The sequence below is a fragment of the Ceratotherium simum genome, chromosome 1 (genome assembly GCF_057802395.1).
Source record: "Ceratotherium simum simum isolate JZ-2026a chromosome 1, ASM5780239v1, whole genome shotgun sequence".
Classification (NCBI taxonomy): domain Eukaryota; kingdom Metazoa; phylum Chordata; class Mammalia; order Perissodactyla; family Rhinocerotidae; genus Ceratotherium; species Ceratotherium simum.
Window position 1 is genome coordinate 110,067,405 of NC_141900.1, and position 18,841 is coordinate 110,086,245.

General features: G+C 40.8%; 1 protein-coding gene across 2 annotated transcripts in view; it reads right to left on the reverse strand.

Annotated features, from left to right (window-relative positions):
* PTPRN2 (protein tyrosine phosphatase receptor type N2) overlaps positions 1–18,841 on the reverse strand; it is a 915,358-nt gene that overhangs the window by 605,691 nt on the left and 290,826 nt on the right. For both annotated transcript variants that reach the window (XM_087433803.1, XM_087433800.1), the window contains exon 4: positions 5,909–6,011. In XM_087433803.1, coding sequence (XP_087289929.1) covers positions 5,909–6,011 — 103 coding nt within the window. The remainder of the gene's footprint in view (positions 1–5,908; positions 6,012–18,841) is intronic.

Genomic DNA, 18,841 nt, shown 5'->3' on the forward strand with positions numbered 1-18,841 from the left:
TGATATCACCCTGCATGTGTGCGTGTCTGTTTGTGTGTGTGTGTGTGTGTGTGTATGTCTATGTGCGTGTTTTGCAGGTGCTGGGTGAGGCTGTGTTCCTGCAAATAAAGTGCCCATTTGCTAATAACCATATCCACTTTTGATGACCAGGAAACAATGTTTTAAGTATCTTATATCCAAACATGACAGTTTGTTACCCATCTGTGGGTGCTCACTGTGATTCAGACACACTTTAGGAAATGCACTGGGGTTTTAGGAGGATATGTAACTCATTATAGATTTCCCACTTAAAGTAATGGAGAACAGGCTCCCAACCAGTGTTTTCACATAAAACATCTGATTTTCAAGAACAGATCACTAATGTTAGGTGTGTGATATCTATATGTATTTCACAAAAGCAGGGACTTACAGAAAATCTTCATATTTGTGTTTAATTATCTCAATTGATAAAACTATCCTGTTTTTATTTCTGATGGCTTTTCAAGTCATATTGGCTCAGACTCAACAGCACATCGATTATCAAGGCTCCACAGCTCTTCTCAGTCACGGCTATTGTCTCCTCGACCGTTCTTCAACACATGGAATTCCATGTTCTACATTGTCAGAGTGTAATGTAACTGAAGTCAATTTACTTTTCTGGTATTTCATCTATTTTTCTCACTAACTGCTAATCAATGCAGATAGAACCACCTCATAAATGTACCTTTAAATTGTCTTATTCATCTTCCCTGTGTGCCTGTTGCTGCTTGCAGATTTGTCTGTCATATGTTACAGTGATGGGAGTGTTCATCATTACGTTGCATGGTTTTGTAGCAATTAACTTGCAAATTGACTCTTGCCCTGTCATTCGGCTTGAAGTAGGTCAAACCTTATAAGCACACATTTTCTACTTCTAAGGGATTAAAAGTGTTGTACACTTCGGACTCCACTACTCTCTTTCCCACTTGTGTGCACTGACCTTCAGGCTCCAAATAATATGAGGTGCTTTAAACTGTCACCCAATTAGCTGGAGGAAAAAAATCCTAATTATGAACAAAATCTTTGCAAAGAGCACAAGTGAACCTGGTTCTCTTTCCTCTTCTCAATAAACCTAATCTTATTTCATAATCATTTCAGGCCCATTTTATTTTTCACATGAAACCTCCACGACCACTCTGACCCAATGCTTCCGGTCACAGTTCTCTACGACGTTACTGGAGTTCATTACATACTGCTGGCACTCCCAGTCATCTCTTCCTGTCTCAGGAGCTTTGGCAAAGGGCATTCTTAGGTTCTTAGGTCCTCAGCATCCCTCACACTTCCAGCTCTGTTCTCACACTCAGCATCCACAATATGCTGTGCTGTCCACATCGCGCCTCTTTCCGGCTCTCTCACGCAGTGCTTGATCAGCCCCAGATCAGGGCTGGGTGTCCTGAAGACCACCTTCTAACTCATCTCTACCTCCTGAATGGATCATTGGTTTGGGGCAAGTAACTTAATCTCCCTAAACATCAATTGTCTTGTATGAAGAATGCCGAGTACTATCTCACTGGCCAATTGTGGGTACTTACAAATCTATTACATACAGAATGCTCTAGAAATGCACCATGGAATAAAGAAAGTCAGGCAGGATTCTTGGTTAGTGTAGTTACCCATGTAATAATTCAAAGCATCAGTAGATCACTCATGCTTTCCTTTCTTCGTTTATTCAACAGGTATTGACCGGACGTCTGCCTTGTGAAAGGCACATGCCAGGTGCTGGGGACACGCCAGTCAGAAGCCACACTTGGAAAGTGGAGAAGGTGGAAGCACAAGGTCCTCATCTCAGGTGGGGGATCAGAAGATACGGATTCCTTCATTAACAATGACATAAACCTGTTACTTACAAATATCTGGAAAACCTGAGGACGATGACCACAAATTGAATTTAAAACAAGATACATAGTTACAAATACTAAAGACAGCAAAAGCAAACCATTCACAGTCCACAGAAGAGAGAAAGAAATCAGGGCCCTCAGTGGTGGGAGCGCCCTTAGTAAGCTGTCCGAGAGGCTCCAAAAAATTCACTTGATATTATTTACAAAACTTGATATTACTTATAAAAATGCACTTGATATTATTTATAAAGTCCAACAGGTGAAACTTTAAAGGACAGCCACAGATTAATTAGGCAGAAAAAATAAAGACAACACAGGAATGGCAATACTAATTTTAGAAAAATGGAATCCAAGACATAAAACATTAGAGGCGACAAAGACAGCATTTAAAAATGGCAATAGGTATGACTGACAACAAAGATGAAACGATGAGAACCTTTATGTGCTAAATGTCAGAACCTCTAAGTGTATAAGGCAAAATATATTAACAATGAAAGGGAAATTTATGGAAACACAGTTTTTGTCCAAGAAATTGCAAAACGGCAAATATAAATAAGGACATTGATTTTGAGTAATATAATTGATATTTATATACAATTGTAAATTATATGTGTGTGTATATATATAATTATGAACTATATATAAAAATCTGTATCCTGCAAATAGTGGATATAATATCCTTTTGAAGTATCCACTGAAAATTAACAAAAGTATGATATAAACCTCAAAATTTCCAAAAAGTAAAAACTGAACAGGTAATATTCTCTGACTAAAATGCAGTAAAACTTACACTAATTTAAAGTTTAAAAATACAACACATAATCATGAAAAAGTGAAGAAGACTACAAACACTTATTGTTCCCAAAGGATATAAAATTGCAATTTCAGATGATTTAGAACAAAAACTAATGAGAACACATTGAAGTCACGGGACGACGCTGACACTACGCTCACAGGTGAATGCAGAGACTTGTGTGATTTCACTACTTTTTAAAAATGAATAAATAGGGCCGGCCCCGTGGCTTAGTGGTTAAGTGCATGCACTCCACTGCTGGCGGCCCGGGGTTCGGATCCCGGGCGCGCACCGACGCACCGCTTCTCCGGCCATGCTGAGGCCGCATCCCACATACAGCAACTAGAAGGCTGTGCAACTGTGACATTCAGCTATCTACTGGAGCTTTGGGGGGAAAAAATAAATAAATAAATAAACAAATTTTAAAAAATGAATAAATAAAAAGATGAACAAAACGTTCAACTCAAGAAATTTTATAACAGACAATAAATCTAAGGATAGTAGAAAGAAGAAAATTCAAGAGATAATTCTTTTTAAAAATTGTGTTAAGAGTGAAGAGTATAAAGTTAAAAATGATGCAAGAGTGACATCCACACATATGCCAGATGATTTTGGAATTCTAATACAATAAACACCACGTGTCACACTAGGTGAACAAATTTGGAAATCCCTATGAAAAGCATGATAGTTCTCTGCAATAATATAAATGCCCCAAATTCACACGATAAAAAACTGTGAGCATATTTTGCCAATAATCTTGTAAGACAATGCAAGTGTTATGAGATTTACCTACAAAGAAAAATCATTAAAAATATATACACCAGGAAGCAGATAATTTCAATGCTAAAGAAAGATTTGCAGAAACTTTATGAAAAGAAGGAAAACTATTCCATTTGGTATCATGATGATCATATAATCTTGACACCCTGCTGCAGGGACAGAAGCTGAGGAGGAAGATGACAGGCAACTATGTTCCTTATTTTGGCTGCCGAGTCTCTCTATCAGGCAGAGTCCCCACAGGAAACAGACAGCACTCTGAAATGGGATAGCCCAGTAGTTTATTAAAGGAACTATTTACAAAGGCATAGCAGGACTAAGAACCAACGAGGGTTACAGTGGAGAACCACTGGATCAACAAGAGGGAGGAGTTAATAGGACCAGAGCTAAGGGCAGAAGAGGGCTGTGACTTTGGGCAGAATAGTCACGCTGACATCTGGAGCTCACTCATCCCCACCCTCCAAGCTGGGGCTGCACCCATCGGCCAAACCCAACCCCAGCCTGAGGCCAAGGGGACCTACTAGAAGCCCAGGAAGACCCGTCTCTCCAGGCGGAGCCGGAAGAGAAGGGGGAAAGTAATCTGGAGAATATCCCATCAAGTCCTCCCCAAATGGGACTCTGCCTTTAGAGCTGGATGGTTGGTTTTCTTGAGGCTCAACAGCTCAAACAGGCTAGAGAGGGCTGAGCACTCACTGTTTTCATTAGCAACCGTACCTAGTGTCATCTATGGTACAGACCAGAAAAAATATTTCTACAAATATGACAAAAGAAAAATTACTAGTCTTAAATACAAAGACTCTATACTGAATGAAACAAAACAGGAAAATGTGAAAAATACTTATACAGACAAAGATCATCTATAGGAAATTCATACAGAGTAAAATTCCAATCTCTATATATGTATATTCTTAAATTTTTAATCTCACTTGTAATAAAAAAAAAAAAAAACAAAGATAAGGTACCATTTTTCATAATAAAACTGGCTGTTAAAAAACTTTAAAAAACTGACAATACTAACACTGCTAAGAACATAGTGACCCAGGTGTCTGTGCCATGGTCTCACCTGGTCTGATTCCTCAAGAGTCTTCTCTCCAGACATGCTTTGCTTTTGGTGACACCATACTCTGGTTTTTCCCCACCTTGGCTGCACTTTTCAGGCACATCTGCTGCCTCTCTAGACCACACAGAGAGTTATCCCTTGCTCGGTTTTCCCGATTCTCCTATCCCTCTGCTCTTTGACCTTCTTGGGCTCTCCAGCCCATTCCCACTCTTGATGGAGTTCAAGGTTGTTTGAGACAGTGCACCACACTCAGTTAAATCCTCACTAAGACAGAAGGAGGAGTGGGTGGCGCTTAAATACCCAGGTGTAATTTAAAGAGCAGTGTGAAGAGTTTGAACTCATCCAAAACGAAAATGGAAATTCAAGATAGCTTGACTTTGGTTTTGGTTTGTTTTTTGTTTTTTTACAGAAAAGTCTTATGCACTATCACAGACTATAATGGCACATTCTCTTTGACAGAGGAGGCATTCAAGGGAGATGTGCTGGCACAAGAAATACAAAGACATGGTTCCTACTCTCAAGAAACTCACAGTCTGGTCAGTAGAGAGCTAATATGGTGAACACGTATTCCGTGTGTACAAGTTCTTTACGTGTATTCACTCACTTCATCCCATAGGACTTGGAAATGAACTTCTTGGCGACTGAGCTGCTTCATCTATTAGATGGACATGAACATAAAGGCAGACACCTAAATTTTTCTGTTATAGAGATTTTTCTAACTAAAGGCTATGGATTTAGAAAATTCTCTCTCAGTGAGAGATGGACTTTCCAAAATAAGCCTTTAGGGAAGTTCCTTTTCATGTTTTATAAACATGAAGAATAATAGCACAATGGCTCAGGAATGAGACAATCTCAGCTTGCTTACTTGGTTTGTCTTTGGACTAAGTTTTCAACTTCCCTATATCTCAATTTCCTCCCCTGCAAGAATGGGTGAGACATCAGTAATTTCCTCACAGTGTGCAGTGAGGATGAATGACATGGTGAGGGGTGAAATATTCAGTTCCTATAGGCTGCTGTGCTTGGGGACCAAGACTTTCATGATTTAATTCTGCTTTTTGTACTAAAGTGAACATAAATTCTTACTGGGAAATGAAAATTCTTGACTTCTCTGCTTTCAAGCAAGGCTCTGAAGACGCAGGACTTTCCAAGGGTCTTGGGGAAGAGTCAGGTGAGGGATCCTTGGGCATATCTGTCAGTGAGAATGGCACCTCGTAAGAGAGGCACTCCAATGCATCTTTCCCCTAAGGGCTATGACAGAGTGGAGAAGGAAGCACCCAGCCCGTCCTTACAGACAACCCAACTTTCTGAAACCTCTACACCAGGAGGACGGTGAGTGCTTTGCTACATTAAAAAAGAAACTTGATGGATGGATGGATGCTGGCTGTGCCGGACAGCCAGGAGACATAAACCAAGGCTGCTTACCTGGCTGGGTTGGAACTTTCAGGACGTTGCAGGTAGGCTTTGGGAAGGTTTGAGAGTTCCTGGGCCATAACATGCTGGGTATAGTCATCCTGCCATGTGAAACCTGTGGGGAAAGTTGCAAAAACTTCATTATCAATTTGGAAGTTGAGCCAAAGGTCTTGTTTCAGTCTCATGAGTAACTCTACCATTTCAGAGAGGTTTTCCTCAATATTATCAATAAGCCAAGGCTCTCTTTCACTGCAGTTTATTAATAAGATCTTCTCCTTATAGACATTCTAGCTTTCTGAAACTTCTAGACCAAAAATATGACGGGTACTTTGCTATATGAAAAAATTAGGCATAGTGGGTGCTGGCCATGGCTGGACAGCAAGGAGCCTTCAACCAGGTACACATTTCAGCTAGAAGAGAGATTCTGTCCGCTGTGAAAGAGGCAAACTTTTCTACATGGAAAGGTTTTGGTCATAGCAAAGATATTCCTCACCCAAATGTGCACAAATTTATCTACCACTCAGCCACTATTCTGCCTGCTCATCACCCTATCTTGGGCGATTTGTTCTTCCTAACCCCATTCGGCTTAAGAGCCATGCATTTGGAATGAAATAAGGGGTATTGTTACTGCGAAAGCAATTATCATAGGGCTTAATGTACTGTATCTGGGAGCCAATTACATTATATTTATACTCAAATGTTATGACAAAGAGCTTTATAACAAGGGCAAAGTAGTTATGAAGGCAAAATCCATGTGATTATGCATTAATTACATGCACTGCAGATCACATGATAATTATGCTCAAAATTACGAAATAACTCCCAAGAATAATTATTATGCAATTTGTACATTTTAGATCTTATGATAACACTTTAGCACTTAGAACTACCCCATGCAATTATCCATAATTATCTAATCACCAAATATCATGTAATTACAGAGATATATTTTTATGCCCTGTACAAAAACACATTACCAAAATCTTCAAATTAGGATGACTCTGTGCTTGTTTGTGTGTGTGTTGAGTGTGGCATAAGGAGGTCCAGAACTTGCTGAGAACCACATATTCCGGGTGGAATTAAAAGAATAGCTTAGTACATATGAGCTGCCTTCAAGAATCCACTTGAATATTTTTTCAAATGCAAATCTAACGTTTTTTAAAAATCTACAAATGGCAAGATTCCAACAGTTGGCACAGTTCTAAATCTCAGGAGGCTCAACGGCATTACTCGAAGTGGAAGCTGATGGGAAGTTTTCACCCAACAGGCTGGCCTCCTATGGCAACTTGTTCTGAGAGCTCAATTTGGAATACAACGTTTAGAGAATGGTCAGTGCAGAGACCCCGCCTCACAGTCACGGTTACCCTTACTTTAGGAGTAAATGTATTTAATAATAAGCAAGTTGGTCCCACTTGCGAAGAGCAACTAAAAAACACCCCATATGAACTACGCATTTATGTGGCGATTATTTGTCCATTTCCAGGAGTATTCTCAATGGAAAGCACATTTGCAATATTAGCATAATATCTACCACTGTGGATTTAGAAAATAAGCACAGTTTAACCATGCCATTCCCAAAAAGATGGCCTTAATATCAATATCTATCAGGAAACAGAGAAAATCAAGAACACAAAAGGAACTTCCCATGAACATAAATTTAGTTTTTAAAACTTAAGAGAACTTCAATAACATTTTTTATCTAAAGAGCACAAAAGTCTGAGTTATGTCAATTCTGAGGTCTGTGAGGAGGGCTCAGTCACAACATCTGGCCAGCTGATACAGGTGGTCTGTTCAGGGCAGTCTGAGGGGCACCCTGAACCCCCAGCCCATATTTCTAAGCTTTCCTGGGAGTGGGCAGGAACCAGGCACTTGGATATAAAAACAAAGGAATGCAAAGATCCAGAGGGTTAGACCTCCCCTCTGAACTTCTCTCCAAGGCACACCAGAGGAGACAAAACCCTGAGAAGAGAGGGTCCACTTCCAGGAAGATGGAGAAGACATACTTTTCCCTATTCCTCCCACTAAGTACAACTGAAAACCCTGTAAATTATACAAGTGGAAGGCGATGAAGGGTGGAGAGAAGAAGGCCAACCAGTCAGGCACCTGGGGACCTGAGGAGTGACATGTGCTGGGTTCTCTGCACGTCTTTTGGCTAGTATATCTCTCGGAGCTGAACAGGTCAGCAACTTGGGACACCAATCGGTGCAGATGAAGCCCCAAGTAAAGGCACCTCTCTCTAGTCAGAGGGCCAGAAAAGGAGCAACTTAGCACATCTCAGACAATAATAGCTCTACTCCCACCAAACACCACAAAAAAAAAAGCATCCTCATCCCCACCCATGTCAACAAAGGCTGAGAAGGAGCCTGGACGTCCTCCCTCACAAGACTGGGATGAGGCCCCCTAACCTCCCCCCAACCCTGCCAGTGTGGTCAGAGCAGACCAAGTAGGGAGCAGGACTTTCATCCCTGCTGGGTGGTAACCACCCCCTATGTAAGTGGAGACCCCGTGGGGAGTTGTAAGTCCCACCCACCCCCCTGCCCAGCAGTAAGAACAAGACCCCTCCCCTCGATGTCAGCAGAGGTCTAGTGGGGAACCTAGACTTCTACCTCTACCTGTCAGTAACAGAGTCACTCCCCTACCCCAGCAGAGCAGTGCCAGAAAAAGCCTGTTAAAACACAAGACTTAAATGAGATCCAGAGTTTCAATATAACACAAAAATGTCCAGGTTTCAACAGAAAATTAGTCGTCATACCAAGAACAAGGAATACCTCAAACTGAATGCAGAAAAACAATTAGTAGACACCAACACTGAGATGACTGAGATGTTAGCATTATCTCACAATGAACTAATTCCTCGCTGTAAAGCAACCATGATGAAAATGTTTCAATAAACACTTATGAACACACTTGAAATAAACCAAAAAATACGAAGTCTCAGCAAAGAAAGAGAGAGTCTCAGCAAACAAATAAATATAAAAAGAACCAAGTGGAAATATTATAACTGAAAAATACAATTAAAAAAATAAACAGCTCAGTGGATGCACTCAATAGAAGGATGGAGGGGACAGAAGAAAGAATCCGTGAGCAGGGAAGAGAGAATAATTGAAATCACCCAATTTCAACCACAGAGAGAAAATAGTTTGGAAAAAAAAATGGACAGAGCCTCAGAGACTGTGGGACTATAACAAAAGATCTACCATTCATGTCATCAGAGTCCCAGAAGGAGAGGAGAAAGAAGGCAAGGCTGAAAAGGTACTCAAAAAAATCATGGCTGAAAACTTCTCAATTTTGGCAAGAGACATAAAGCTAAAGATTCATGAAGCTGAGCACACCCCAAACAGGATAAACCCAAATCTCCATTAAGACACATAACAATTAAACTTCTGAAAATTAAACACAAAGAAAAAATCTTGACAGCAGCCAGAGAAAAATGACACCTTACCTATGAGGGAAACATAATTCAAATGACAGATTTCTCATCAGAAAGCACAGAGGCCACAGGAAATCACATGACATTTTTCAAATGCTGAAAGAAAGGAGCCGTCAACCCAGAATCCTGAAAATCTACCAATCCAGATACCCAGCAAAAATGTCCTTCAGGAATGATGAGAAAATCAAGACATTCTCAGATAAAGGGAAAATGAGAACATTTTTTACAGCAGACCTACCCTAAAAGAATTGCTAAGTGAACTTCTCTAAGTTGAAAGGCAATGATAGAAGAAGGAAGCTTGTAGAATCAGGAAGGAAAAAAAGAACATGGAAAGTGAACATATAGGCAATTACAATAAGCTTTCTTTCTCTTGAGTTTTCTAACTTATGTTTGACAGTTGAAGCAAATGTGATAACACTGTCTGATGTGCTTCTAAATGTATGTAGAGGAAATATTTAAAATAATTATAACAATTACTTTATAACAAACAAATCCCCCTGTTTGTTATAAAGGGAGGCAAGGTTTCTATACTCCACTCAAACTGGTAAAAGGATGACACTAGTAAACTGTGATAAGTGATGTATATATGATGTGATGTCTAGACCAGCCACTAAAAAGCTATCAAAGAGATACACTCAAAAACACTATAGATAAATCAAAATGGATATCTAAAAATGTCAACATAACCTAAAGGAACGCGGGGAAAAGAAAACAGAGAAACGAAAAACAGAACAAATAGAAAACAAAAAATAATTTGGCATATTTAAACCCAACATATCAATAATTACATCAAATGTAAATGGGCTAAATATACCAATGAAGACAAGCATTGACTGAGTGGATTAAAAATGCATGACCCAACTATATGCTCTTTATAAGAAACTCATCTCAAATATAATGCTATAGGCAGGAGGAAAGAAAAAGGATGGAAAATGATACATTATGCAAGCATTAATCAAACGAAAGTAGCAGTGGCTAGAGTAATAGCAGATAAATTAGTCTTCAAAGCAAACAAAATTACCAGGGACAGAGACATTATATAATGATAAAAGGGTAAGAACCAAGAACATATAGCAATCCTAAATGTGCATGCACGAAACAACAGAGCTGCAAATGCGTGAAGCAAAAACTGATGGAACTGAAAGGAGAAGCAGATAAATCCACAATCATAGTTGGAGACTTCAACACCACTTTCACAGTGACTGACAGGACAAATAAAAAGAAAAGCAGGGCCAGCTCCAGTGGCCTATTGGTTAACTTCAGCATGCTCCACTTTACCAGCCTGGGTTCAGTTCCTGAGTGTGGACCTACACCACTCGTCTGTCAGTGGCCATGCTGTGGCAGCAGCTCACATACAAAAGGAGGAAGATTGACAACAAATGTTAGCTCAGGGTAAATCTTCCTCAGCAAAAATAAATAAATAAATACACAAAGAGAAAAATCAGCAAGGCTGGAGAAGAACGCAACAATACCATCAGTCAAAAGGTATAATTACGTTTTTAGAACACTCTTCCCAACAAGAGCAGAATATGCACTCTCTTCAGGCACCCACAAAACATGAACTAAGGTAGACCATACCCTGGGCCATAAGACAAACCTCAGCAAAATTAAAAGATCGAAATCATTCAGAGTACGTTCTCCAATCACCATACAGTCAAACTAGAATCAACAACATAAATATAAGAAGAAAATCTCCAAACACTTGGAAATTAAACAACACACTTCTAAATAATCCATGAGTCAAAGAGAATCCAAAGGAAAAACACATTGAACTGAATGAAAATGAAAATTCAACACATCAACATTTGTGGGACATAGTTAAAGCTATGCTGAGTGAAATTTTTAGCACTAAATGCTTACAATAGAAAAAGTCTCAAATCAATCATCTAAATTCCCACAGGAAGAAGCTAGAAAAAGGAGAGCAAAATAAACCCAAAGCAAGTAGAAGGAAGGAAATAATAAAGAACAGAAATCAATAAAATTGAAGTCAGAAAAAAATAGAGAAAATTAGTGAAAACAAAAGCCAGTTCCCTGAAAAGATCAGTAAAATTGACAAACCTCTAGCAACACTGACAAAGAGAAAAAGAAAGCAGTCACAAACTACCAATATTGGCAATGAAACGGGATATCAATACAGCCCCTGCAGACCTCATAAGGGAACGAACAAGTCTACACACATAAACACGGCAACTTAGATGAAATGAACCAATTCCTCAGAAACACAAACTACCACAACTCATCCAATATGAAAGAGATAATTTGATAGCCCTATAACTAAGGAAATTGAATTCATAACTAAAAACCTCCCAAAAAAGAAATCTCCAGACCTAGATGGTTTCACTGGAGAATTCTACTAAACATTTAAGAGAGAATTAACATAAATTCTACACAATTCTTTCCAGAAAAATAGAAGAGGAGGAAATAGTTCCCAATTAATTTTATGTAGCTAATATTAACCTGATACCAAAAGCAGACAGAGTACAAAATAAAAGAAAGAAACCTATAGACCAATATTCTTCATGAATATAGACATAAAAATCCTTAAGGGGCCGGCCCGGTGGTGTAGTGGTTAAGTTTGTGCACTCCGCTTCGGCGGCCCAGGGCTCACGGGTTCAGATCCTGGGCGCGGACCTACATACAGCTCATCAAGCCATGCTGTGGTGACATCCCACATACAAAACAGAGGAAGATTGGCATAGATGTTAGCTCAGGGACAATGTTCCTCACTGGGAAACAAAAAAATCCTTAAGAAAATATTATTATATAAAATCCAGCAATATCTAAAAATAATTGCACATCATGGGTTTTATTCCAGGGATGCAGGGCTGATTCAATATTCCAAAATAAATCAATGTAATCCACCATATTAATAGGCCAAAGAAGAAAAAAAAAATCACACGATCACATCAATGCAGAAAAAGTACTTGAAAATATTCAACATCCATTCATAATGAAAACTCTCAGGAAAATAGGAATTGTGGGGAACTTCATCAATTTGATAACGAGCATCTACACAAGCCCTACAGCTAACATCATACTTAATGGTGAGAAACTAGAAGCTTTCCACCTAGGACTCAGAACAAGGCAAGGATATTTTCTCCCACCACTCCTATTCAAGAAGCTAAAAGTTGTAGCAAGTACAATAGGGTAAGATGAAGAAATAAAGGGCAGGAAGATCAGAAAGGAAGACGTAAACTACCTATTTCCAGATAACATGATTTTCTACATGGGAAATCCCTATGGATCTACAAAGAACTCATAGAACTAATAAATTCTTTTTTTGTATACTAGCTATGAACTTACCGACACTGAAATTAAAATGCTATTTACAGTCACTGAAGAAATTAAATACTTAGGTGTAAGTCTAAAAAAACATGTGCAGGACTTCTATGCTGCATACTACACAATGTTGATGACAGAAACCAAAGATCAAAATAATGATAGGTGGATCAGAATCTCAACATAATAATGATGTAAATTCTCCCCAAATTAATGTACATGTTCAACATAATTCCTATCAAAATCCCAGCAAGATTCTTTGTAAATATAGACAAGCAATTTATATGGAACAGCAAAGAAACCAGAGTAGCTAAAACAATCTGGAAAAAGAAGAATAAAGTAGTGGGATCCTTCTACTTAATAATTACATTACCTATAATCTTATTTTACAGGTACCATAATCAAGACTGCATAGTATTGGTGGAGGGACAGGCAAATAGACCAATGAAACAGAATAGAGAGCCCAGAAATAGACCCACACAAATATGCCCAAAAGATCTTTGACAAAGGTGCAAAAGTAACTTAATGGTTGAAAAATTGCCTTTTCAACACACGGTGCTGGAACAACTGAACATCCACAGGCAAAAACAGGAACCAAGATATGTCTCACGGTTTACACAAAAAGTAACCAAAACAGATCATGGGTGTAAATCTAAAGTGCAAAAAAATAAAAATTTTAGGGTAAAAAAACCTGAAAATCTTTAAGACCTAGGGCTAGGCAAAGAGTTCTTAGACTTGGCACCAAACATCATTCATAAAAAGAAAAATTGAGAGATAGGACGTCATCAAAATTAAAACCTTTTTCTCTGCAAAACTCCTGTTAAAAGGATGAGAAGACAACTACAGAGTACGAGAAAATACTTCAAACCACATTGCCAACAAATGACTAGTATCTGGAATACATACTGAGCTCTCAAAGCTAAACATTAAAAAAATCCAATTAGAAAGTGGGCAAAAACATGAAGAGACAATTCACCAAAGAGGACAGGCAGATGGCACATAAGCATATGAAAAGATCCTCAACATCATTAGCCATCAGCAAAATGCAAACTAAACCCACGATGAGATACCACTACACACTTATCAGAAGGGCTACAATAAAAAATGGTGACAATACCAAATGCTGGCAAGGATGCGGAAAAACTGGATAACTCTCACATTTCTGATGGGAATGTACAATGGCATAGCCACTCTGGAAAACAGTTTGGCAGTTTCTTAAAAAACTAAACACACACTTATCATACAACCCAGCAAGCTCTGGCCATTTATCCCAGAGAAAAGAAGACTTACATTCACACAAAAACTTGGATATGAATATTTATCACAGTTTTATTTATAACAGCTAAAAATGGGAAACAACTGAGATGCCCTTCAGTGAGTGAGTGGTCAAACTATGGTCCATCCACACCATCTAACAGTACTCAGCAATAAATCCTACTCAGCAATAAAAAGAAGGAACCTCTGATACAGCCACAACCTGAATGGATCTCCAGAGAATTCTGCTGAGTGAAAAAAGCCAATCCAGAAATGTTACATGCTGTGTGATTTCACTGATGTAACATAAATAACCTACGCTTGGGCTCTGTATCAGGCACATACGCATGAGGATGGCCACGACCGCTCACCTCTTATCCTTTACAATCTAGTGTTGACACAGAGGGGTACATAATTAGCTAAGATCCAAGCAGGAAGGCGGTAATTCTATAATAAAGTTACAAGCAAACAGCTATGGGAATAGAGAAATGAAGAAATCTGTTTGGGTTGGAGTACTGGGGAAAGCTTCATAGAGAAAAGTGGTGTCTGAACCCAGGAAGGAAGGATACATAGAATTCTAACAGATGGAGACAGGTTAGGGGGAGAGCCCCAAGATAATGGAAGAGCCTGAGAAAAGAGGCGATGGTTGTGCAGTCATGTGGCTTGCCCAAGACAGTGCACGACACGGTTGATAAGAGAGTGAGTCCAGCAAGTGGGCAGAGGAGGGGTGGAGTGACGGTGTGCGGCCACAGGAGACCTTGGATATCATCTAGGAAGGGCTGGCGTTCTCTGCCTACTGTGAGGAGCCACAAAAACTTTGTGAGTACGACAGAAATATCTAACTGTGTCTTAGAAAGATGATAAAAATAACAATATGAAAACAGTAAAAATTGTGAAAACAGTAAAAATTGTAAAAGCAGTAATAGTGTCTATCCACTGAGCCTTAACTATGAGCCAGGCACTGTTGTAAGTATTTCCTGTTTTAATCCTCAGGATTTGTGAATAATAAATTGAAGATGGTAGAGAGAAGGGAGAAGCATTCAGTAAGCCTTGTAAAAATCATCCATTCAAGAGAGGATACAGTTGCAAACTCAAAGACTGACAGCAGAGATGGTTTGAGAGACAATTCAGAAGCAGAACTGTCAAGACCTAATAATCAGTTCAACGCAGGAGTAAAGGAGAGGCAGGGTCAAGGTTAGCGGCTGCGTCCCTGGGAAAAGGGAACCCTGAAGCAGGAAGACAGACACTCCAGCCTGTGAGCGGAGCCTATGTTTGGTTTTTTAACAGGCTGAACTTCCGGATGGAGGCTACCGATCACCGAGAAGATGGTGGCAGGTGAGAGTACAGGGGCAGAAAGCACAGGAGGCGGAGGAAAAGGTGGCAAAGGGTGTGGTGGGCCCCGATTCTCAGCAATAAATAAATATGTAAGCCAACAACAAACAAACCATAAAACAAAAAAGTGCAGGATTCACAGGAGAAGGTAAGTCGATGGTTTCCAAACTTTTTTTTCCCTTTGGCAGTATCAAGACGGCATTTGACAGTGAGGCCTAGTGAAAGCACAGAGTCTCACCAACAGCACTGGCCCTTACCGTGTGCATGCACATCATATTTTGGCCTGTCCTATTTTATTCTATTTACTCTCTTCTATTTCACTTTTTAAAATTTCTGGCTGCAACACCCTAAAACCCTCACAATCCTTAATGGGTCATGGCTTTCAGTTTGAAAAGCAGTGCAGCCAGGTGACAGGCCCAAGTGAAGGGCCAGCGCCAGGCTGAGGAGCAGAGGCGCAGAGAGTGGGATGAATGGAAGGCGGTGAATATGCCGTGAGCTTTAGCGAGACACCACTGTGCTGAGTGAACACCGAGATCTCCACACCTGAGAGTCACACACAAAAATAGCCTTTAAAAATACTCCTCAAATTGTGTCCTGCATGTGCAGAAATGAGAGCTGGGGAGGCCAGTTAGGAGGAAAGGTATGTGAAAGAATGGACGAGGAGAAAGTCTGTCCCAGCAAAGAGGTGGGTGGGTGCTCCACCAGTTTTGGAAGAAGAAATCTAGAGGACTCTGCCAGTGTGAGGAAAAGAGATGCCATGCAGAGGAGGGAACCAGAAATAGAGACAACCCAAGGTTGTGTGGAGGGGCCAGGGGAAGAGGATTATGCGCAAGGGTGAGAGAGAGGAGATAAAACCGAGTGAGAAATCAGAGTGATAGGAATCAGAATGAAATCTTCTGGTATTTTATTTTACAAGGGATACTGCAAATGGGTCAGCGTTCTCAACGTGTGGGCAATGTCAGGGTCGAAATACGATTAGAGAGTTGTCACAGAGATGGAGGAGACCTCGAGCAGCAAGCAGGAAGTTTAGGGGAAATGCAGTGCTTGGCCATTTGCCGGATCTCGGTTTCACGCGGGAAGATCTCACTATTGAAAACACAGAGTGACACCACTTAGCCTGAGCTCCTGTAGGGAGCACGAATGTGCAGCTCCCAACCTCCATCAGGGGAAGGCCTGGTGACCAGTATCAAGGATGATCCCAACAAGAAAGAAGACATTTTCTCAACAAGACGGTGTGAAGTAGAAGACCAAAGGGAGCAGCAGGCTCTCCTTCAGGACAGAAAAGGCCGACTTAACGTCCACCCAGAGGCTGATCACGTGGGCCTGGCACGGAGACCAGGGCGTGCCTGTGCGGGGCATGGATCGGAGGCAGCACAGGCATCCTGAACTGGGTTTCACAGGCCGTGGAAGATTCAAAGCCTTACTACAAAGCAGTGAGACTTATTTGTAAATAACGTTAGAACCTATACGTCCAAGAATTTCAAAGATGGTGCCATTGTTCAGGACCATTTTCTCTGCCTCTTTGGAAAATGTTTTCAAAGACAGTTTACAGACCACACAAGAATTTAGTCTTATTATATATTCACACTTTATTTTCACTTTGGAAACAGTGTGATAATCAACTTATTTATTGACTTGGTTGTAAACAACTTAATCATTCCACCTCATACCAAATAACTTCACACCATTTCCCACACATCTACCTTCCAGATCCACCATCGTTGGGAATGCTCAGAGATGCCCTGTGCTACGGTATTAAAGGAAGATCCCAAAGAAGAATTTTAAGTATTCTGAGCGACAGCAAACATCTTTCCATGGCAAATTCCCCTGAAAAGTAAAATATTTTATGATGAGACATTTCACACGCTAGTATACTTGTTTTAAAATATTTAGGGTGCCCATTCGACTATAGTTTGCACTTTACAACAAGCAAGAGCAGAACAGGTGTGGTCACACACCCTGAAAACCACCAACTCAGCACTGGACGGGAGAATGTCACTGACGAGCTCTGACCTTTGGGATGTAAAATCTACCATTTATGGATATTTTATTTTACACAATCTGTAAATTCAACCATTAATGAGATAAAACATGGCAGAAGAGATGCCAATGGAATATTTTTATCTGCCACTATTTAGTTTTAAGATGTTTGAGAGAATACAAATGTAATGTAAAATTCATCTTGATATTCTTTAGCAGTAGAGCAAATTCCATCAACGTTATTAGTCAAAGCTGAAATATAAGCTTTATTTAAAAAAAAGAAATTGAACTAGAGCACAGGGTAATTAAGCTTGGTTTCCATCTGCTGTGTATGTGTTTGTAATCCAACACTTTTTACCATGTGGTGTTCTGCCACCAAGATTGCTATTTAACTGCAGTTGTGAGGGGTTTTTTTGTTTTATTTTTGTTTCTTGTTTTTGTGAGGAAGATCAGCCCTGAGCTAACATCCATGCTAATCCTCCTCTTCTTGCTGAGGAAGACTGGCTCTGAGCTAACATCTATTGCCAATCCTCCTCCTTTTTTTCCCCAAAGCCCCAGTAGATAGTTGTATGTCATAGTTGCACATCCTTCTAGTTGCTGTATGTGGGACGCGGCCTCAGCATGGCCAGACAAGCGGTGCATCGGTGCACGCCCGGATCCGAACCCAGGCCGGCAGCAGTGGAGCACGCGCACTTAACTGCTAAGCCACGGGGCCAGCCCGCAGTCGTGAGTTTTAAGGGAAGGAAAATGCAGTTTGTGGCTGATCTGACTTCTTTAACTCCATATTTTGGCTGTTTTGCTTCCTGGGTATACAAACACAGCACTTTATACATGGTTGGAATTTGCTATTTGATGAAATACATTGATGAAGTAGAGGGAGTTAGAAACATACTAGGCATTCAGTTTTCTGATCTGTGAAGATCTTACTGTGAAGAAAGACACGGTTCCTGCTCTCATTATGGGATTTACAGTCTAACAGAGGGAGAGTCATGAAACATAAACACACAATTAAACAAGGACATTTTTGGATTATGATCACCGCTATGAAGAGAGCAAGATGGTGATGGGAGAATGGTCAGAACGGACAGGTGCAGTGGTGGACAGGACTTGTTAGGAGGAGAGGCCAGGAAAGGATGGGATGTGAGCGATAAGAAGGAGGGAACGTGTGGAGGGTGAGGGAAGTATCTCTGGGAAGAGGGAGAAACCAGAGAGGAGGCTTTGAGAGAATCAGGCCAGGCCAGGCACTCAAGAACCAGGAGGGGCTGCGCCTCGTCACCATGGTACCGCCCTGGGACCCCAATGGAGGGAGGTCAGCAGGGTGGCCAGAGCGGACATGTGTCGTTGAAAAAACACTGGCTGCCGCCTGGGGAGGGTGCTGGGCAGCTGTGAGGGATCAGTTAGGAGGCCAACGTTGGGTGTGAGCGGGAGAGAGACGCAGGTCCAGAAAACAGAGTAACAGCCTGGACCTGCAGGTGGGGATTTACGACAACTCCCAGGTCTGGGACTGAGCAACAGAGGGGCTGGTGGCTCTGTGGTCTGGGAGTGGGAGGCTGTGGCAGGGCCTCCAGTGGGCCGTGAGATCTGAGGTGCCTGCTGCACAGGCAGGGAGAGAGGCCACGCGGGTCGTCAGAGACCCGCCTTGAGCAGAGCAGGGGCGTCAGCACTGGAGA